General features: G+C 35.2%; 3 protein-coding genes across 3 annotated transcripts; 2 read left to right on the top strand and 1 right to left on the bottom strand.

Moving 5' to 3' along the window:
* The first annotated feature begins 747 nt into the window (after nt 1-747).
* LOC103447276 (transcription repressor OFP17-like) lies at nt 748-1,527 on the top strand. Its single transcript, XM_008386454.4, has one exon. The coding sequence runs from the start codon at nt 829-831 to the stop codon at nt 1,393-1,395; it is 567 nt and encodes a 188-aa protein (XP_008384676.2). The 5' UTR covers nt 748-828; the 3' UTR covers nt 1,396-1,527.
* A 667-nt stretch (nt 1,528-2,194) lies between these two features.
* On the bottom strand, nt 2,195-4,315 carry LOC103447275 (protein GRAVITROPIC IN THE LIGHT 1-like). The gene is made up of 2 exons (XM_029088135.2): nt 4,030-4,315; nt 2,195-3,627 (listed from the first exon to the last, which is right to left on the bottom strand). Exon 2 carries the CDS (start codon nt 3,618-3,620, stop codon nt 2,295-2,297), a length of 1,326 nt encoding a protein of 441 aa, XP_028943968.1. The 5' UTR covers nt 3,621-3,627; nt 4,030-4,315; the 3' UTR covers nt 2,195-2,294.
* Nucleotides 4,316-12,137: 7,822 nt separating this feature from the next.
* LOC139189179 (EPIDERMAL PATTERNING FACTOR-like protein 6) lies at nt 12,138-14,600 on the top strand. Its single transcript, XM_070807608.1, has 3 exons — nt 12,138-13,076; nt 13,184-13,227; nt 14,103-14,600. The coding sequence occupies exons 1-3, from the start codon at nt 12,971-12,973 to the stop codon at nt 14,334-14,336; spliced, it is 384 nt and encodes a 127-aa protein (XP_070663709.1). The 5' UTR covers nt 12,138-12,970; the 3' UTR covers nt 14,337-14,600.
* The last annotated feature ends 8,313 nt before the right edge of the window (nt 14,601-22,913 follow it).

The raw sequence follows: 22,913 nt of genomic DNA on the forward strand, positions 1-22,913 counted from the left end.
TGGGTCACATTTTTGTCCATTACTTTTTTGTAGCGATATTCAAACTCTATTTTGTTAAAACAATTCATATGTTCAAATCTCGAACAAAACCGAAAAAAGAACTTATCGTTGAGCAAAATAGAGTACTCTTATCAAACAAGACCATGTCAAATTTGATCCACACAAGTGCTTGGCTTTTTGCTCTCCAATTTTCTCACAAACTTTTATAAATATTAGAGTCTATCTCCGTCTCTTTATCTCAAATGTTGAGATATAAATTTCACACGTAAAAATTATGTTTACATCTCATTTATATTTTAGTGAACAATGAATACAAATTTTTCAAGATTTGAAAGAGATGAGCTAGCGACTAATTACTAACCAGACTGATATTGTCTCACTTACATACTATCACATGCATAGCACGATATGTGTTCCCTATCCTCATATACACCTTCGACTAAAGATCACTCCTAAAATTTCAAGGTCCAAAGACCACGCGTTAACCCAGCTGTTCACATTGACACCCACTTAAAGAACTTTGGGGTTCGCTTCATTTCCCAATTTCATGGTATCCCACTTACTTTGACTCCAATACGTGAACCCCATCAACATTATTTATCACCCAATTAAGAGAAAGCACAGAACTCTCTCTCTCTCTCTCTCTCTCTCTCTCTCTCTCTCTCTATATATATATATATATATATATATATATATATATATATATGTATGTATGTTACACCAAACGTTATTGCAACAGCAAAACTCTTAAAAGTGATAAAAAGCAGCAAAGTCACCATCCTGCACTATCCCTAGCTTCAATCACACTGCTTATTCCAATCATTAGCTATGAAGTTGAAAGCATCAGTTGCCTTGAGATCCAAGCTACTCAAACCATGCAGAAATTTCTTACAAATCTTCAGATTCAAGCTCAAAAAACCATTCTTTTTAAGAGCTCTTCGTCTCCGTCGATCTCCTTACACCCAAGTTAAAGACGATAAAAAGTCTCTGAAGAAGAAGAGTCGGATAACTTTGTTCCTATCATCTTTCTGTTCAACCAGGAAGCCGAAAGGAATGGACAGACTAGCAGCACTCAAGAGCTTCTCCGAAAGAGGGGGTGACGGAAATGGAATAATGCACTATTCGTCACCAGTCACACCGGCTTATTTGAAGGCTATGTCCGGAGGAAGGGCGGCGGCTTCGGGTCATGACGAGGTGCAAGATGCGTGCAGGAGTTTTGAGAACTATTTGGTGGAGATGATCATTGAGGAAGGGAAAGTGGGGGACTTGATGGATGTGGAAGAGCTTCTGTATTGCTGGAAGAACCTCAAGTGCCCTGTTTTCATTGATTTGGTTGGGAGATTCTATGGGGAGCTTTGCAAGGACTTGTTTTCCCCTACCAGTGATCAAAGTTAGTGTGATTTTGCAAAAATTGAATTCTTTGTTTTAAATGCCAAGTCATATTTTTATTTTTATAATATAAGGTGTAAGTGCAAAAAATGATTCACTAGGCATAAAATCCTCTAAATGGGGAACAATTTGATGACAGAGTTGGGTATAAATTTTCGGAATGGAAATGGAATCTTGAAATGTTAAATCTAAAACAATCATCGCTAATGACATGTTTACTTACTTAGAATGACGATAATTATGAATCGAGAAACTAGGAAACATGGGAGAGAAGGAATGAAAATGGGATCTTGATTTTACATGTACTGGATTACTGATCTCATAGTAGGAGCCACATGTTTTTTTGATTCAGTACGAGATATCAAACATGTGAAAAGTCAAAAATCGAAATAATTCCAATACACATGTTAATAAATAGGGGTAAGGTTAGCCGACATTCACCTCTCCCAGACCCTGCGTAAAGCGGAAGTCTTGTGTACTGGGTACGACCTTTACACATGTTACCTCTCCCAGACCCTGCGTAAAGCGGAAGTCTTGTGCACTGGGTACGACCTTTACACATGTTAGTAAACACATGAAAAGTCAAGAATCGAAATAGTTCCATTCCAATCCAAGTAAACGAGAGATATTTTAATATACCAAGTACACGGTACATCAAATGTCATAATACAAGTGGTTGCCGAACGAGCAATGTGTTCCCCAAGTTGCAGAACAGGGGCCATGATTAAATTGTGGAAAGAAACATTAACCAGATTCATGCAGTCTACAACATTCATACTCATCTAGGATTGGAAAACTCCAACAATTGCTCTCGACAAATTGAACTATTAACATTTTCATAACAGAAGTTAGGTTCAGCTGAATTACCAGTTAGCCAGTAAACTGTAAACATTACCAATCAATGGTTACATTTTTGATTTCGAAACATACACCCGAGACCTCACAATTGTCTCTCCAATTCTAAATCCGGGCACGACCATAAACCCCACCAGTCGTTCACCCCAGACAGCTGCGCCTTCCCCGTCTTCCTCCACGGACTCCATATGGACATCCGAGAATTTACTTCCTCTTTCGACAGCGAATATTTTTGCTTCAGAATCTATCAAAGGTGCAGTGCCACGTAACACCCAAACCGACCTTGCCATTCTCGCGAATATTTGGTAGAATGAAGTCCTCGGATGCTTGCCACTCAATACAAGAGTCCTGTGATCCAGATGCCCAAAAAACTTGGCTTCCATCGTCGGATGAACAACCAAGAGATACTTTTCTCCACAGAATCTTGCAAAATCGGAATCTGGGTTCTCCATCAGGGCATCGATCGGGTCATCATATCTCATAATACCATCCACATTATGAGATATCAATGACATTCCATAAAACATTCTCCTAGCAATGTAGGCTTCAAATGCATATTTTTTGTGGGCCCTTTTTGAATACACAGCTTCCACTTCCACTGTCTTTGCCGCAAGATCCAAATCCCAGCCTGAAGCTTTCATCAAGCTAATTAACGGCTTTGCAAAATCATGAATAGATTTCGACGCAGCTCTGAAAGCATCCTGAAATGTCGCAACGTTCCACACCCTTACATTCTTCCTCTGCAAACTTACCTGCCTTACCTTTTCAGCCAGTGCCACATTCACCAAATCCAAATCCCTGAGCTCTTTTTGCAAGCAGAGTATATCAGAGTTCTTAACTTCCATTTGAAACTTCAACTCGTCCAGTAGCTTCTCATTCAGTTCAACTTTCTTCTTCAAGATATCTGAACGAGAGGGATCAGACTTCAACTTTATACATTGCTTCTCCTTATGTGCGCGCTTCATCTTGCAGAGCGCTTCAAGCTCAGTCATAAATTGTTCGTCCGCAGCTACAATCTTCTTCGGGTTATAGGGCAAATGAGCTTGCTGAAGCTGAACGTAAGCTAATTTCAGAGCTGAAACAATGTCAAACAACTTGGATAACTCTGCATCCCCACACTTATCACTTGCTCTATTTACTTCCACGGGTTGGGGGTGGATCTTCACCCCATCACACTCCGTCTCCTCTGTCACATCGCTGCTATCCTCACCCAAATGTGCATTGCTAATGTTGGGGTTGTTGGGTTGATGGTTATGATCCGGGTTTTCGGACGAAAACACGCCAATGGATCTCAACTTGCAAACTTTGGCAAACTTGGAGACAATATCAGATATGTTTGAGGAGGGTTTAAGGGGTTTGGCAGTAGCAAATTCCATTTCCTTCCTTAAAGATTCAAAAACCCTAATCAGAAACTAGCACTGCAGATCCAATAAACAATTTCACTAAAAGCACTTTTGCTTCCACAAAATTAAAAAAACACGAATCTGATATAACTTGTCTCTCAAATTGGGCAGAGAAAATCCATGAAACCCGGCTTAGAAAAAGCCCACTAACACAATATTATACTCAACAAAAACCCCAGCAGCCAGCAGAGACCCAAAAGCACTTTTGAGGATCAAAAACCCCAAATCAAACCAAACCCATATACCAAAAGTTCAACAGGAACAAACCCAAAAGCCCTTTTACAAAACCCAAAAGCCAGAAATCAACAGAAGCGATTCTACAGTAGAAGCAGGGCACATGCAAAGCAAGAACAACAGCATTTGGGATTCACAGGAAACTTACAAGCCAAAGTGAAGCAGCTAGACGACGGCGTTTTGGCGTAGAGCTATCTCCTTGTTCTGCATTCTCCAATGTCCAGTCTCAGCGAAAAATGGGTTTTGGTGGAGATGCCAATGTAATCATATTTTAACATTTTCATACCAGTACAAATTTTTTATTTTTTGAGAAATTGTTTGGAAAAATGTGAGGGCTATAAAATTTGGTGACTTTTTAAATTAATATTATTCATTTTTCTGGGAAATGTGCTAAAAACCCAGACCGCGAATCTCTATGGCTTCTGAATAACCTCCTGCCACCACTTTGAAATTCCTGCATTTTTTACTTTTTCTGCTTTTTTTTTTTGGAATTTAAATTTAAATTGTTTTTTAGTGTTTAATTTTTGGGATTTTTTTTTGTTTTTTAGAGAAAGAAGCTCCAAAAGAAGCGCACGTAGTTACCAGAAAGTTAATTGTAAAAAAAAAAGAGAGGATCGCACGCGAGTTTCTTTTAACGTCTATGTCAGAGACTCAGAGGGACTCAGAGCGTCGACGCGCATCCCGAGATCTGCTCTGTAATTTTACTGCTGGTTTGGGATTTCCAGTTTGAATCTGTACCGTTGAAATACATGCTGTGGAATGTGGGATCGCAACCGAAAAAGTAACGATAGAGAAATTAAATTTATACATAAAGTTTTGAAAATTAAAATATATGACAGTTGATGATTGATGTGTTTATTTTTATTTGTGACATATTATTTAATTTGTAAACGTAGCCTTTAAATTTGACCTCTCAAAGCATTACCCCAACTAAAATATAAGACACGATGGACATGTCACAGGCGTTTAGGGAAATGGACTCGTGTGTAGAGAGAAATTTTTACGTGCGCCGGAACACTCTTCATAAATGGCTGTTACATATTATAGTTTTTTTTTTAGAATAGTAATATCACATAGTGTATAAAAAATCTCTAATAGTTAAATTAATGTTGAGTACGCGCACTAGGTTGGACATTTAAAAAGGAAAAACCCAAAAAAGCCGCAATCAATACGCTTTTCCTAATTCTGGATTTCCATAAAGGAAGTACAAGTTACATGCGAAATTTTATAGTTCCAAACATGGTTCTTATCTCTAATATTACCGATATGTTCTAACTTAACTACTTATTATTATGTATTGAATTTTATAATAAAAAATATCGAAGATATTAAAAGTGAAAACTCTCATTTGATACTAGATATGGTACAAATATGAAAAATCTCAGCTTCCCTTCTAGTTAACCCTAAGGCAAGGCGTTGGGGAAACCAAACTTAATAGAACGAAGGGCTTATTGTTTCAGAAACTGTCAAAGTGCAGAATGTAACTGGAAGAGCAGTTGCCTTGTTGATATGGGGTGAACTGGAAAGCACAATCACGTGAAGAATCTATCTGAACAGATGAGTTGGTAATATGCAAGCTTATAAGGGACAAGAAGTGAGTCCAATATTAAAAAGATAGGGAGAGACACAAGCAAACACAAAAACCTGAAAAGTTTAATACTGAGAGACTTTGCATGGAGCCAAGATCGTGAAAACGACATTCAAATTGAGGAAGAAGAATGGGGGACCGTTTTTTAAATCGCAAATATATTGATCCCAGTCCCACTTGTAATACTGTTATACTACATGAAAACAGTGACAATACCAACCCCAAATCTTTGCTACCATATTAAATTCTACATGTTATTGTCCCCTTAATTTGTTTCTTCTTGCTGTTTTCACATATGCTCATAAATAATTAATAGTTCTCATGACAGTATATTACTGGAACAAAATTATAAGATAAGGGAGAGTAAAGTGTTTCAATCTTGCAATGGGATTATTATGGGCGTGAAACATAAAACCTAGTTCATTTGCGCTTATCGCTTGTATCCTTGCTCTCAACCAAATCAGTGTACTTAACTAAAAGAAGTTGTATGTGACCAATATGTCTGAGATGTGAGAAAGACACATATAAGTTATATATGACATATAAAACCTTGTCCGTTTGATATAATTTTAATGTTACAAGCACTACTCCTCCAAAAGAGTAGAAGAAACTTATGAAAAGATTGTAGTTTAATTGTTTCCACAAACAACTATAAGAATGGACAAGTATGGCATGTTTGAATTCAAACTACAAGCATGGTAAAAAAACTAGTTTGTTTGAGTTACATCTGATTTAGCTTGGCTGCGTTTCTTGCGGTGAATGAGTAGTTAGGGTTTCTAGGGTTTGTTCTGTTTTGGGCGTATTTCCTTGTTTTAGTCCCTTTATTTTGTTGTTTGGCTGGTCCATATTATTTCTTGGTGTTTCGCTTTGTATTTGGACCATTCTATGTACCTCTTTTTTTTATTTTATATGATAATGAATTATATTTCCATAAAAAGTAGTAGTTATATGTCTTGGCAGACCTTAAAGGTCCTGTTTTCTAATAGACAAGATGGTGTACAGCTTTTTTCAATCTAATATCATGAACCGTTTGGATCAAGAAGAGGAGACATAACACATAGAAGAAAATAAATATGGAACCCTCAACCCTGTAAATTTGTATGGAGCTGAGAGTACAAACAAAAAATATCCGAAATGCAATTATATTTTGCACTCTTCTACAGTGTATTGGAGTGCATAAAGGGAGTAAGAATAATATCCATTAATTTCAAAGTCCTATTTGTTGTTGGGTTAATCTAAAGAGAATTTCTAAGCATTCGTCCATGCACAACAAGATCTGACAATTCTCAACAGTTGATGCAATGCAATATGGGCTTTACATGCATATACGGATGAGATTGCATCAACAATTAATAGTCACACGATTGTATGTTGGGAAATTGTCCTAAGCACAACTTATTCTAAGAAGTCGATAGTTGATACCTTTACCATTGTGGACACGAAGCTTTTTATCATTGTTTAGTCAATTAATTGTAACAAATAGATAAACAGGTAATCATTCTGTTACCATATCCATCCATCTATTTTTTTTATTGTTCGATGACTAAACGATCTCATATGTAAATTTTTTTTTTTTTAAGATTAAGGAGGAGTTACTCCTCAAGATACTCTGTAAAGATCATCTCTACCAAAAAAAAAAATCAATTAAAAATAAGATTGTTTAGTCAATTAACTGTAACAAATAGATAAATAGGTCATCATTCTTTTACCATATCCATCCATCTATTTTTTTAGGGAACTTTAACGAAAAGCAACCGATACTGTTCACTTTAACAAAAAACCACATTTTTACACAAAAAAGTTAATCCTAGTACTATTCACTTTACTCTTTATTTTGTCCTTATCATTAAAACTTAAAGTTTTCAAGCTCTTTTTCATTAGTTTTCCTATTTTTTTATGGTTCGATGACTAAACGATCTCATATGTAATTTTTTTTTTTTTTTGTAGAGATGATCTTTAAAATATGCAATTTATAATATGAACGGTTCTAATCATAATCATAAAATTTTGTAAATCAGCCACGTAATAAATTGAGGAGCTTAATTACTTTACTAAAGTATGTATGAAAACATATCTTAGATGTGAACCCTTACAATTTTGGTAATGTATGTGTATGATACATACCACACAATAGGATCGAATCCTGACCAAATATCTTATATAGCCGCTAAAGTGTCCCTGATATGAGAAAGGCAGCCACAGCTATCACAAACAATTATTTATGATCATCAGATCAAAAGAGAGCCCCATCTGTCAAAATCAAAATCAAAATATAGAGTTGTCAGCTTTGTTCAAAAGAGAGTCCCACCCTCATTTAACCTAATGCATTTCCCACACCTCTATCAAACTCTAAACCTAGCTTTGGTGGGACAACGGTCAAATTTAATTCAAGATTGAAATGTTCACGTCTGGCTAAGTGGGTCGACATCTGTAGAGATGTATAATACACACACATATATACATGTGAGACAACGACTCTCTGGACTTGGTTTCTATTAGCAAAGAGGAAGGCCAGGAGGAAAGCAAGGGGCATCAGAACCCTATCGAGCAGAAACAAAAGCATGGAAACAAGAACAGGTTTGCAATATTTGCAGAGACTTGCAATAAGTTAGTTTCCTTTTCTCCACATCTGCACTTTTCCCAAATGCCCACGCTTGCTCCAAACAACTTATTCATTGCTAGGGACGATACGAGTAATTAAGTCGAACATGTGTTTCTGTACATTTGGTTTTTCTGTGTCTTTACTTCATGGCGCAATAATATATTCACTTTTATCGTGTTTCAAAACCCCACTGTTTTATCGTGATTAATGCCTAGGTGTTTGAAAATTAAGAAATGACGCCTAGACTTGTTGAGGCACTTGCCCAGACCGCCTAGGCACCCACCTAGCCCGCCCAAACCCACATATACACCTGCCTAGGTTGCAACTCACTTAAATAGAAAATAGATAATTTTCCTTTTACATTTTATTGTTTCCAATAAATTATAAAAGACTTATTGAACACTTATATAAACACATATTATATGTTTGGTCCTCATATTTTCACTATGTTCCAATACTTCATAATATATATGTCATTTTATTTTCTAGTTTACAATGAAATTATATATATTTTAAGTATAAACAGACACTTATTTACACGAAATACAATAGATTTACTTAAATCCTTCTAGTCCGCCTAGGCGCCCGCCTAGCCGTCTAGACGCTAGGCCCCAGCCCGCCGCCCGACTAGCGCCTAGCGTTTTTTAGAACCTTGCAAAACCCTAATGTGATTATAATTCCGGACCCATTTGCCCTCTTGGCATTTTTTCATCTCACCTAGGGCTGGTTTGGTATTGCTGTGCTTTGAAAAAAAGCTGCTGTGAGAATAAGCGGCTGTGCTGTGAGAATAAGCAGCTGTGAAATAAAGCCAGTAGAGTGTTTGGTAAACTTTTTTGTGAAAGTGCTTTTGGAAAAAAAAGCAGGATGATAGTGTGTCTTTTCATTAAAGGAGCACTGTAGCTCCATGTGCTTTGAAAAAACTGGCTTTTTTTCAAAGCAGCAAATAGCAGCTTCAGCTTTTCCTTTGATTTTCAGCTTATTCTCACAGCAGCTTCCAAAATAAGCCTTTTTTTTCAGTTTACCAAACACAAAAATGACCCTCAGCTTTTTTTCACAGTGGCTTTTTTTAAAATCACCTCAATCCCAAACGGGGCCTAGCCAAGTGATACGTTAGAAATGTAAATGCTTTCAGATGGAAGGATAGTATGGTAAGAGTGCAAGGCGGGCTGCAGATGATTAGGTTATATGTTGAATAATTTGTTCATGATTTATGTCGTTGTCTGTTGTCAATTCATGTTAGGAAAAAGAAAAACACAGAGGTCTGTCATTTCACCATCTCTTCCAAGAGTACATAAGCTTATTCTATCATTAATTTCGTAAGCGTGAGATGAAGGATTTAGCTAGCAAATAGCAAATTTATCTTTTTTTCCTGATAGAGTAAATGATCAAATTTAGCGAAAGCTATTACTTCATAATGCTGCAATTATTTCTTTGTAATGTCTCATGGATAAGCAAAAGTAACTTTAATTTCCCCATTCATGTTTTATTTTACTATTATTTTTATATCCATGTTATTTCTTGTTCAAGTCCGAAATTAAAAAGAGCTTATGAGAAGTAAAAATGAGTGTGTGGATAACACTACCCTTTTAAGTAATGTATTTAAAGAGGTTTACCTTTTCTGCTACAGTTAACATTCTCTAATTATAATGCACAACGAAAGATTCATTCCTACTTATATGTTAATCACAATTGTTCAGAGTTAATTCTTGAATTATCGGGGAAGAGTGAGATATTGCATATGCGTATAAGTAGTTGGACTAGCTACTCCCTCTATAGCCAATTGATTTTATGTGGAACATCAATTTTCCTCATGGTATAATTAGGTTGTCTCTTGTATGAAAGCCTAAAGGCTACACGTGTTCCACATCACTCAATTTGTATTGTCCACATGTTAGGCTTGAAAACACCACACGTGAAGGAACGTGTTGAGAGTTAATCCCACATTGGGAAATGAGAGACTTTGCGTGTGCTTATAAGTAATTAAGTTGGACTCCCTATATAGCCAATTGATTTTATGAGATGAAACTTCAACTTTTCTCAACAATATGTATACACATATTTATTCATTAGAAACATGAAAGAAGAAGGAATGAGTCCATATACGTAGGGAGTACTCAAACATTTTCCTTCTAATGCACTCCATATCAATAATTTGGCTCTTAAATTGATTCGTTCTCGGAGATTTAGCTATATAGGAAGATGACATGAGAAAACCCTATCATGTAAAATAGAACCTCTAAGGTAACACAACAGGGTTAGGTAAAATTAGAGATTATATGTGCATTTTATGAAAATTGAACAATGGTTTAAAGATATCCATTAAACAAAGTCTTGCTTCATTGTTAATGTTTTTATTAATATTTTTTTTTTTAATTCAAGAAAAAGTTGTGTATTGACACTAGGAATATTAATCATGGATAGAAAGATTATGTACATCTTGTCAATGATTTTTTTTATAAAATAATCGGAGGTTACATTAGGGCGCTTAACGGCCAAAGATTAGAATTGCTATTGATCTTAAAGAAAGAAACCACTAAGAAATGAAACTACACATAGATTAATATTTAGAGTAGAACATTCAGAAAATCTTGAACTTAATAAGAGAAGTAGAAAGTTATAAGCCATGTGAAAGAACAAGTAAACTGTCAATTATCCATGCCCTACATCGGGCATTTCCAAACCCATCACCAAACCCACCATTTTCTTGCTGATTTGTTTGGACAATTTGTCCACACCTGATTGCTTCGCGAATCTCGAAGTTTTCATTGCTTAGGTGGGTCCAGTGGAGTGGCCAGCCAATTTGATGGTCAGATTCTGTGGCATATTGCCATGACATCCCATCCTCTTGTGCCCGAAGTGTCACATATTAACGGCTTGGGGATTGTTTCACGGCAGTTTGATTAGATGCTAACAGTTTAATCTCACCATAGACCAGAAAGAAAATGCTTTCCTTTCATCCCCAAAGGTCCACTGCTGCATGTTACAGGCAGTGTGTACTTCTTGTTTTTCCCAAAAATCCAAAGCAAACAGGGTAAAAAGGGAGTTGTGAATTGAACAAACACATCTAAGCCTTGAAAGATGGTTGGTGCATAATAATGCTTCCCCGATTTTTACAAGTTGCCAATTTACTATACACGACTCTATACAAATAAGTTTGTCGATCAAAGCAGATTTCGTAGTAAAAAGTACTGTTACAGAAAGAAAAACAAATACTCATACACTCAACTATATATTATTTCACCTGACTATTGTTGTATTAGATATTTAACCTCTGATAGGTTTGTTTCTAAGATGATTCTTAAAGTGTTTTTTAACTAATATTCAGTAGTATATTTTGCAATATTCAACCGAAAGGCAAAGGAAAAAAAATACAAACAGTCTAGTGATATTTCTCTTCACTTGTAAGTGAGAAGATTTAAGCTTGATTCTCGTTAAATGTGAATTTGAATTACATTATTGGTAGCTCATTGTGAGTCTAAGCCCATCTCCTTCTTTTTAATGTAGATAATATCGTTTGTTAAAAAATCACCTCTATACTAACATGGATATCACATTTTTTAATAAGAAAAGTAAACTTACTAGAGAATCCCCAACGAATATAAAATAACTACTCCCCATGACCTAAACATCCTTACAGTATCAATTAAGTCAGATCAGATTATCATCATATTCAAAGTCTCCATTGATATTCTATCAACTACATCGAATTTTAAATAACTCATTCAATTCACAGTCCAATTGAAACAAAAATGATAATATACTTAATTTAAGAGCTATCTTATTTAATAATGTAATTATTTTGGTACTGACAACCGCACACCCTTATCCAAAGGAAAACTAATGAAAAGGACTTGAAAACTTTGAGTTTTAATGATAAGGACAAAATAAAGGGTAAAGTAAATAGTACCAGGATTGACTTTTTAGTGTAAAAATGTGGTTTTTCGTTAAAGTGAACAGTACCGGGAGCTTTTCGTTAAAGTTCCCCTTATCCAATAGTATGAGTTAATACTAATACAACACATTTTATACCGGCTTTAAAAACAAATTAATAACAAATTATTTAATTGTTTTCAACCTAATCATAGATATAGGGTCCTAAGTAGTTAGGACCCAAGTAAAGTTCTTGTGGGAGCCAAAAAAAAGTATAGTTCTTGTGATAATAAAAATATATATATATCTAATGCAACGATACGTGTTAAAGAGATTTTTTAATATGTATCGGTGTATACTACATTGAAATTTGACTGTTAAATTCCTAATTAATGTATCTCTGGACACATATTTAACCTTTTATTCATTCAATGCATGAGATACACTATCTCACTAAGAGATAGAAGTTTGGTTCTAAAAATTTAAGAAGTGGAAAGAGATGGCAGAGAATAAAAAACAAAGAAGATATAGTTAAAGAAGGGTGGGGGAGTGAGTAAGAGTTGGCTGAGGGAAAAAAAGGAAAAAGAGGAGAGTGGATTGTGGATTGTGGATTGTGGAAAAAAGGAGGAGGTGTAGAAGGTAGCAGAGCAATAGTTGTTTTTACATTTCTGGGTTTGGGAATTGTTGAAAGACAGTAGAAAAAAGCCTGCAAGAGTATCAAACAACCAAACATGGCAATGCTTAGGATGTGACGGCCCTCTTAGATTCACACTTTCTTTTTTCCTCCCTCTCTCTCTCTCAAACTTGCTTAAATATACCATCCCTCTTTTTCAACCTCCCACACAACCACCCTCACTTAAGGGCTGAGCTGACAGTTGCAACAAGGGAACCTAGTTAATCTGAAAAAGGTCCCAGAGAGAAATATAGCCAGAGAGAGAGAGAGAGAGAGAGAGAGCCCAGAAAATATCAGATAAAGTTGCTGTTTTCTTCTGCCATTGGTGGGTTTCTTGAGCTTCCATCTTGCTGTCCATGGAGTTGAAAAGACTTCACAGACTAATAAGGTTCACCACCATCGGCATTTTCTCAATTTATGCACTTTTCACCACCATCAGCTCCACTTCCACTACATGTCCAGGTGAATTTTTTATGTTTTTTTTTTTAGAAAAAAAAAATTTTGAATTTTTCACTGAATTAATATTCATTTAAACCGAATTTAATTATCTACTTGTTTCTAAAATGCAGATAACAACTGTGCCTTCACGGGCAAACTGGATTCATATTTTCAGGTAGGTAGTTCCACTATACCTATCATCTTTTATGGACCGTGATTTTAACACTCCTTTAGCTTCCTGCTGGCACTTACGAAGTGCCGGAATTTAAATATAGATCACTAACCAGGAGTGCCAAAATCTCTACCTTATCTGATACTTCAACATTCAATGAGCACTAATGCTTCTTTCTTATGTTATTTATTGTTCTCCACATCAATCACATCAATCATCACATATTATGACCTTACAGCAAGTCTCTAGTAGCTTTGACTAACTTTGACCCAAGCTGGGTTTTTGATAAAGACTGCATATGCATGTATGAAATTGAAAAGACAAAAATAGAACCATATTATTATTGTTATTACTGATCAATCCACCAGCCACCATGGTGCTTTGATAAGTAGCACACACTGACTGAAGGACAGGGTGGTCCTGCTGCTGTTTACCGGGCCTGGTCCATACTAAGAAAAATGGTCTTGTAGTACGGCTCAGCCTGCCTAATTAAGAAGCACACAGCACCACAGGCGTAGTTTAGCACATAGCTTTGGGCTTGGAGGACACCTATTTTTATTTGGCTTTTCAGAAGCAAAAGAAAAGGCTTTTGTTGTTCATATTGTCGTCTTCTAAAAATTCTACTGCATCTTGGTAACTTGCGCCTGCTGTGCTCAGCGCCCTACCCGCTCAAACCATGTTGTATAGTGTACTCCCGTGAGCTAAAAATTGTTATGGGGGCCGGCGAACATTAGCATTGGTAGGCGCACTTTAGCACTAAGGATGTATGTTGACAAGTCAGCAGACGTTAGCAAACTGTGTGCGCAGAGGGGTTGGTGGATAATTGTGTTATATATAATTGCTAATTTTGGGGAGATTAACTAACTTAAGTGGTGCAGGAATTTGGGAAGCACAGCGACAAAATGAGGGAGCAGAGGATGATGACTTTGAGCTTGGCTAGGAGGTACTTGAGTGGACCTGGATCGTCGCCCCCTCGGTGCACATCCAAGTGCGGCAGGTGCACCCCTTGCAAGCCGGTTCACGTGTTTGTGCCACCTGGGACGCCGGTGATGGCGGAGTACTACCCGGAGGCTTGGAGGTGCAAATGTGGCAACAAGTTGTACATGCCGTGAAAATAAATGAATATGATCATCATATGCTTTATGATATTTATTTTGTTTGTGTTAGTGTCCCAAAAGTCTAGCTATCTACTTTTCTAGCTAATCATATGCTTATTTAGTCAGAAAAAAGCATATTTACAGGACTTAAATTTCTGTAGAAATATATATACACGTTAACGGAGAGTTATATATGATCAGTATGGAGAATATATATTGTGTTAAATATTTGGAAATTTATGTTCATAGTAATTGAATGGTTGTTTCCTTCCCTGTAAACCTTCTTGTCAACGACTACTAATATGAACTCATTCCTCCCCCCACACCTTTTTTTTAGGGCCAACTGGATAATCATGGAACTAGCTAAGCTAGGAAATAGTAGCACCTGAACTCGTCGAGGTTCTCTACGCTTGGAAAGATTCTTATATATCCCGATAAGTTAGGAAGAGAAACTCACATGCCACCGGCCGGTTCACTGTCTCGCCCTCCCTATCCCGATAAGTTAGGAAGAGAAACTCACATGCCACCGGCCGGTTCACTGTCTCGCCCTCCCTCCTCTGCCTCACTTGACTCTGATCACACAATGATTGTTGTAGACTCATCGATAATACACACACACACACACACACACACACACACACACATATATATATATATATATATATATATATATATATATCTCTCTCTCTCTCTCTCTCTCTCTCTTCACAATAACATAGGACAATCTCAAGCTAATCCATAAAGAACGAAGAAAGTAATTGGCCTTTTTCTTTTTGGGTAGAGACATTGACAAATAGTGAACAACGAAACAGGCTCCGCCTCGCATACAATTTGAAAACTAGTTCCCCATCAAACATTGTTTTAAAAATTACCGCCCAGTGCCACCTGGGCTCTAGGCGGCTGGTCACCGTCCCGATTAGTCCTTAGACATTTATAAACTAAGAAAGGGAGCCTAGACCCGCTTTAGAGTCTGCCTAGCCCTCCTAGGCGTCCGCCTAGCCGCGTAAACCCGCCTAGGTCGCGACTCCCACTTTAGACAGAAAATCGATAACTTTCATTTTGTATTTTATTTTTTCAATAAAATGTAATAGACTTGTTGAATACTTGAATTAACACTCATTATATGTTTGTTCTTCATGTTTTCAATATATTGTAATACTTTATATATGTATATATATATATGTCATTTTATTGTGCAATTTATGTATCTCAATATAATTATGTGTTTGTTTCAAAAAAAAAAAAACTTACGTGTTTTTTTAAGTATAAATAGGCACTTATTGATACAATATGTAATAAGTTTACTTAAATCCGCCTAATCCACATAGGCCCCCGTCTAGTTCCCATCTAGCCGCCTAGGCGCTAGGCCTCAACCCGCCGCCCAACTAGCACCTAGTATCTTTAGAATCTTGCCATCAAGTACTATAAGAATACAAAAGAAAACGTGTAATCTGTTTTCTATGAATCAACAATTATTGTTTGAACTCATGACGTCTTTTATAGAAGCAGAAATTATGTGCCGCTAAATCAAACAGCTATTAGCAATTGTGCACATTGTCTAACTTGAAGCTTTGGCCACTACATTCCTTTTCGTAATAGTTGATCATGCCATTAGCATATAACAAATGAATTTGATTGTGAAATAGATGTTGCATACATACGTTGCCTGCCTATACATTAATAATGGATAGAATTGAACCATAAACGTATTTCAATTCTAACTTATTATCGCACCCTCGTCAATTAGACTTCTTAACAAAGTTAACATTACATTAAATGTCTAACTTTTCAGTGAAGGAAGGCATCTAATTTCAAGTAAGAACATTGTGGGCTTTTCATGTCACAAAAGGTCATTATGGGCTTTGTCTAATTTTATTTTGTGAGCTCAATATCAAGTTCTACTTAACTTTAGGATAATGCTAGGGGAGTAATTATCGTTAATAGTCAAAATTTAACATCAAATTTCATAAATGTCATTTTTTATAAAAACTTTCAAATATAACAAAAAACTCACGTGAATAGACCTAATTACCCTCAAAATTCACATCCATAGAAGAAATTCAAGAAAGTTGGGATTCAAGATTGCAGTCATTGTGTATTCCTGATGCCTGGAATGAATTGTTGTTTCTCCATTTACTCCATTAGCATATTTGCATCATGAACAAGCGCACCAATTCTAGTTTGCATGCCAATGCATCGTGTTTGTGCCATACTCAGTGCAAAAAGGTGTTAAAACAAATGGTAATCAATTTTTTTTCTACATAATGATAACAAGATAAGCGCTGATTAATACCCAATTTTTTTCCCAAAATTCCAAGGCTCGGTGTTGCTGTTCTCTCATAGTTGAAGCAAGATTGGGATCCTGCAGTTCTGAAAGCTCCACCTATAACAGATATGGAGCAGAAGCAAAGATAATCATGAATAAATTATCCAAAATTTTTACAAGTTTTGAAACAATGAATATTTATGTTCTGTAAATTAATCTACCTCACTAGCTAGAAGCAGACTAGGGCAATCATCTGCATTGGGTACGTAGAAAAACACCGTACAGCTGCCAAAAGTTATCTTCCTTATCAAATGCGTATATAAGAAGGATTGCTAACCTCATATCTCAATCCATCTGCCATTGACTATTTTTCCTCATTGAAAAACTATGTAGTTAGAAGAGGCCACAATTCAGAATTTTTTCATTACATTACCAACTACATTCTTATGTTTATTTGGTTTTAATTTTGAGGGTATTTAAGTCTATTTAAGTGGGTTTTATGTTATTTTTGAAAGATTTTAGAAAAAGTGACATTTATGAAATTAGGTGCTAAATTTGTAAACCGATGTCACCAAATTCAGTTTATTTAATTAAAGACTTATTTTATAATACCAGGGTTAATATATAATCAAAATTATTATATTAATGCATAGGAAATGTTAGGGTGATTCTCTCTAAGTGGGACTCTCTATGGAGATTCTGTCACCTTATAATTTAACGTTAATTCTCATGCAAACAATATAAAATATTGTACAAAAAACATAAGGTAACAAAAAGTTTATAAAAAATCGCATTATGTAATGATAAGTGATCATCATTGGTTTTGGAGTATGATTGAAGCCTCTGCCCCCTAACAGATGCTCCTAAACTCCTCTTTGTACTTGCTCCCACCACCTACCAAGGCATGGCCAAAAGCTTATATAATAATGCTTCAAGATTAGTCGTCAATTGTTACATTAGTTTTCTGGAAGATATGTAAATTATATTTGTGAGTCTGCAACAACTTGGAAGTAAAGACGAACGACTGGTTGGTGAACATTATTATTCTCCAAAATATTGTGTTTTATAATTTGCTAGTGACATATTTGTTTGGTTCGGTTGTTATTACCTAGCCAGACTAACAAATTTGGAACAACTCAAATTCCAACCTTAGCTTGGCCATTCATTCAAATTCCAACCTTGGCCATTGGCCATTCATCATTTCTTTAGGTCCCAAGTAATTGACCCCTTCATATATATATGGTTGGTCTTACAATTATCATTTAATATGCTGCTCTTGAGTAAAAAAACTGTTTGGTAAGATTATTGATGTAGCACTTTACCTAAAAAATGTCAGTTTTTGTTTGTCATTGAATATATGTTTTCATTATTGGCCAAATTTCTATATTGAAATTCGAAATTTTGGACTATACTCAAAGCCTCAATGTAACCATCTGTGCACTATGTCATTATTTACCGGCAAACTCTAGAAAAAGTCTTAATAAATTAGCTATTGTGTCATATGTAGGGGTGGGTTCGGTACGGTTACCGTACCAAAACCCTTGTACCAATTACCGTACCAAACTTTCGGTTTGGTAAAATCTATTACCATTACCGTACCAAACTTTCGGTATACCAAAGTTCGGTATTGCCAAAAGTTTGGTTGGCATGGTATGGCAATGGTAATTGCCATTTTGTTTTGGGACAAAATATGTTTTTGTTTTTTTTAACCCAATTCAAGGGCAAAACTTTTTTTTTTTGTACCTTTGTCTCATACATTATAGATTAAATTCATCTATTATTCATCATTCACAATTCACACACATAATAATTCAAATGAAGCATCAAGATTCATCATGAAAATTAAGTTTACAATCCAAATAGAAGTTACGAATCAAAACAAATAGAAGTTAACAATCCAAATAGAAATTAAAGTTTCAAACCAAATGAAAATTGGAAGTAAACTTCAAGAAGGAGAATTCATTGATCAGTTATTCAAGCTTGAGATGTCGAAGCTTTTGGAGGAGGCATTGAACTTGTAGAAGATTGAGTTTGTATCAAGCTTACATTACAAACAAAGAAAACATATTAATTAGTAGCAAGAAGAATTAAAGTTGAAAACTATTTAATAACAAATTTACTAAAAAAATTCAAGCATATCTTTCTTGTTTTCTCTTCTTCTATTTCCTTGTAAAATTGAAGCATATCTGCCGTTGGTCCTTGTAGAAGTTTACTTCACTTGCCCTAAGCCAACCACTAGTACACACTAGTGCCTCAATTATTTTAGGAGTCAAGAATACCCTAAAAGGGTTCACAACCCTCCTCCCTAGACTAAATGCATTTTCACTAGCAACAGTAGAAGTGGGGGTTACAAAGATATTTTGGCTATTTGTGAAAGAATTAGGAACTCTTTTGTGTTTGATTTCCACAATTTTAAGAGATCAAAGTCACCAACAACATGCTAATATAAGTAGGGTTTTATTTTCAAATTATTGGAATATTATAAATATGTGTTATATAATTATGTATTATATAAATTATAAATTATAAATTATATTGTATTTTCGGTATGGTACGGTAATACCGTGGTAATGGTATCCGTTACCAATACCGTACCATGAAATTTTGGTACGGTACAATACCGTACCATTACCGATTGGTACAAAAAATTTGGCACAAAATCGGTATAGCACGGTTGGCAATTCGGTTGGCACGGCAATTTGGCAAAAAAATCCACCCCTAGTCATATGATAGAACAGCCTTCGCGTCCAACATTAACAAACAGTCTAATAAATTAACTATTGTGTGCAATGTTGCCAACTTGCCACGGGTAAGATTTTGGGACAAAAATTGTCCGCCCTCTCACTTCTCGTGCCCTCCTATACCCTTCTGTTTGTGTGGTCACGGTTAAGTCATGTCAACACTTTATATTACTATTCATTTTTGTTTTATTATCTCTATAAAAAAATAATATAAAATGTTGACGTGACTTAACCGTGACCACAAAAACAAGAAGGCACGGAAAGTGGGAGGGCAGACAATCCTTGTCCAAGATTTTGTCCCTCTATTTCCCTGCTCTTTCCTCTCCTCGAGAGAAGCTCCTCTCATCTCACACTCTTCATTTTGTCTCTCTTTCTAAAAAAGTTATCACAAGAGTTGACATGACTTAATTGTGACCGTTCAAATAAAATGAGAGGGAAGTGGAGGGAACAAAAAGATATTGATGACGTGTTTATGTAACGGTAATGAAAATATGAGGAATTGAATTGATGATGAATTGAATTGAGAAGAAGTTGGAATAAGGAGAAGTCAGAATCGGATTCCTGTTGAAGCTGTTTACTTAAATGTTCTGAAATCGAAATAGAATTCCATAAAGCTGTTTACTAATTCAGTAGAATCGGAATATAAACTAGTATGATTACTAAAATGCCTTTGTCCTAAATCAAATATTTTATATACTGTAATTGGTTTATAAATGATAGTCTTGGAAATATAAAAAATAAGTGAGGGCATAAAATGAACAAAAGTGTCATTCCGATTACCCAAACAATCAGGAATTGGATTACCACCTATATCTAGGGGATCCAATTCCACCAATACAAGGAATTGAATTCCAAATTTTGTGTGGGCCCCACTGCTTTTTTGGTTCCTCTATGTTTAGTAAACACTAGAGTACTCCGTAATCGAAATTCAATTCCACATTTTTATTCCGATTACGGATACGTAAACACGCCGGAGAATTGTATTCCGCAAGTTTTAACTGATGGTAACAAGAATGGCAGACCTAGTTTAATTTTAAACAGAAATATGAAAAGAGTTGCACAATGAGGGCGACTTTAAGATTTTTTGCCCCTGCTCCATAACAGGTAAGAAGTTTTCTTCCACTTCATTTAGGATAGCTTATGATTCCTCCTTACGGAATTAGAAACCATACAAATTCGCTAAAACGGCAACATAAGCCCTAAGACTGTATATATCTTGCTAGACTTAACAAAAATAAACGAATACAAAAGTCCTATGTATAAAGAAAACTACAATAAACTCTAATACTTAACGGGCAATAAATTCTGGAAAGAAGTGTTACATATATGATAATCCATATAGTTCACAAATCTAATAACTAACCGGCAATATATTCTAGAAAGAAGTGTTACATATATAATCCATATGGTTCATAAATCTAGCAACCTTTGATTTGTCAAACATCAAAGGTTCCTCTATGTGGGAATATGACGAATACGTATATACATGTGGACGGTGTGTAATCAACTGTTTAACAAAATTTATGCTCTCTGTATACACACCGTCCAATTGACGTCCATGTTGATTGTTAGTTTGCCAGTAATGTTATTGAAAACAGTTGAGATTTTATCATAAAATTAATTGACAATATTAGGAGTAGCTCAACTATTTATAAGCACAAGTAAAGTCCCTCATCTCATTAATGTATGATTCATTCCCAACATGTCTCCTCATGTGTGGTGAATTTTCAAGCCTAACACGTGGACAACACAACTCGATTGTCGTGGAGGGCATGTGGTCCTTGGGCTTCACACATGAGACAATCTGCTTTGATACTATAAAGAAAGTTGAAGTTCAACCATAAAATCAATTGACAGTATGAAAAATAGTTTAACTACTTATAAGCATATAAAAGATTTTCCATCTCGTCAATGTGAGATTTATTCGTACCTAGGTAGACAAACAAATTTGCAGCAGCCCTTGGCTCTTCATCATTTCTTTAGGGCCTAAATAATTGACCCCATCGTATATTTTAAGGTTAGTGTTGCAATAATTTAATAAGCGTGTGGTTTTTGTGTAAACTTAATTAATTGATTGAATATATCTCTATATATAAAGCCAAGCTCAAAGTGAATAGTATTTTTGAGGTCACAAGCTTCATCAAAAAATAAGTTGAAAAAAATGCCCCTAAAACAAAAAAGTTCAAAAGTTACCCAAAATAATGCATCAAATGTGGTAGGAGTATTTTCGTCATTTTAACAGTGTGTTTTTAATAATTAATTTTTTTGTACAATTTTATTTTATTTTTTCAAATAATTAGTACCTCACAATAGGCTAACAATAATGTGATTCAATCAGTTGTTCATTAAATATTATTTTTTCAATTTTGAAACAGTTCAAAACATCTTAAGAGGCTGTAATGCCGGTTATAAAAAAGATCATTCTCATGTGGATAATAATGTGACTAATTAGTTGTCAAATGATTGTTTATTTTTTTTAACAAACGATATTATCTACACTAAGGATGAGGGGTGCGCTTAGCCTCACAATGGGCTAGTAATAATGTAATTCAATCAGTTTTTTTTTATTTTTTGAACAAACAATATTATCTACACTAAGAGGGAGGGGAATGGGCTTAGCCTCACAATAGGCTAGCAATAATTTGATTCAATTAGTTGTTTATTAAATATTATTTTCTCTATTCTTAATATAAATTCAATAGAGACTAATTTTATTATATGGATTCAGCTGCTTTAATTAATTTATGAGGGATTTCTTCTAGCATGATCTAATGTTATTCATTTACTTCAAATATTTGACTTTTCTTTTGTCAATTTACGCATATAAATACGTTGAAAACGTGTAAGTCACGTGTAGCATACCGTGATTCAAAAAATATCTTCTGCAGGCGCATGAGTGCTTGCATGAAGGCTAGTGAATCATAAACTAAACACAATAGTTTAGGATGTAGTTGGACGTGCGTGGGTGATTGGTGAATCAAGAAACTTTATGGATCTGTGATACCCAACAGCCAACACGCATACAATATAAATTAGAAATGAAGAATGTCATATCATTTGTCTATACCAGAAGATTTTTTGGCATCTAGAGGATTATTCTTCCATAGAAATTTCAAACTATGAGAAAGTTGAACTAATCAAATTTCAACAAGTTTGAAAAATCAACTATTTATATATATATATATATATATATATATATACACACACGAGGATCCTAATTGATGTGTTACGTTGATTTGAATAACGATTATGGACATTCATTTAAAATTAACAAAAAAACGTAATATTTAGAAAAATGGTTGTCTAAATGGTGGAGTACTCATTGAGACATGGTCTAAAATAGTGGAAAAATCATACAGTTTACTTTTTAAGTCTTTAAGGAATAAACGTGGCAGGTTCGAAGTTGGAAAAATGCAATTTTCATCTTAAGAAGCTGTAAAGTCGATCATAAAAAATGTATTTCGCACGCGGATAATAATGTGATTAAATTAGTTATCAAATGATTGTTTGTAGTTTTTTTTTTTTAACAAACAATATTATCTACATTAAGGGGGAAGGGGTGGGCTTAGCCTCATAATGGTTTAG

Source organism: Malus domestica, chromosome 11, assembly GCF_042453785.1.
Source record: "Malus domestica chromosome 11, GDT2T_hap1".
Taxonomy (NCBI): Eukaryota; Viridiplantae; Streptophyta; class Magnoliopsida; order Rosales; family Rosaceae; genus Malus; species Malus domestica.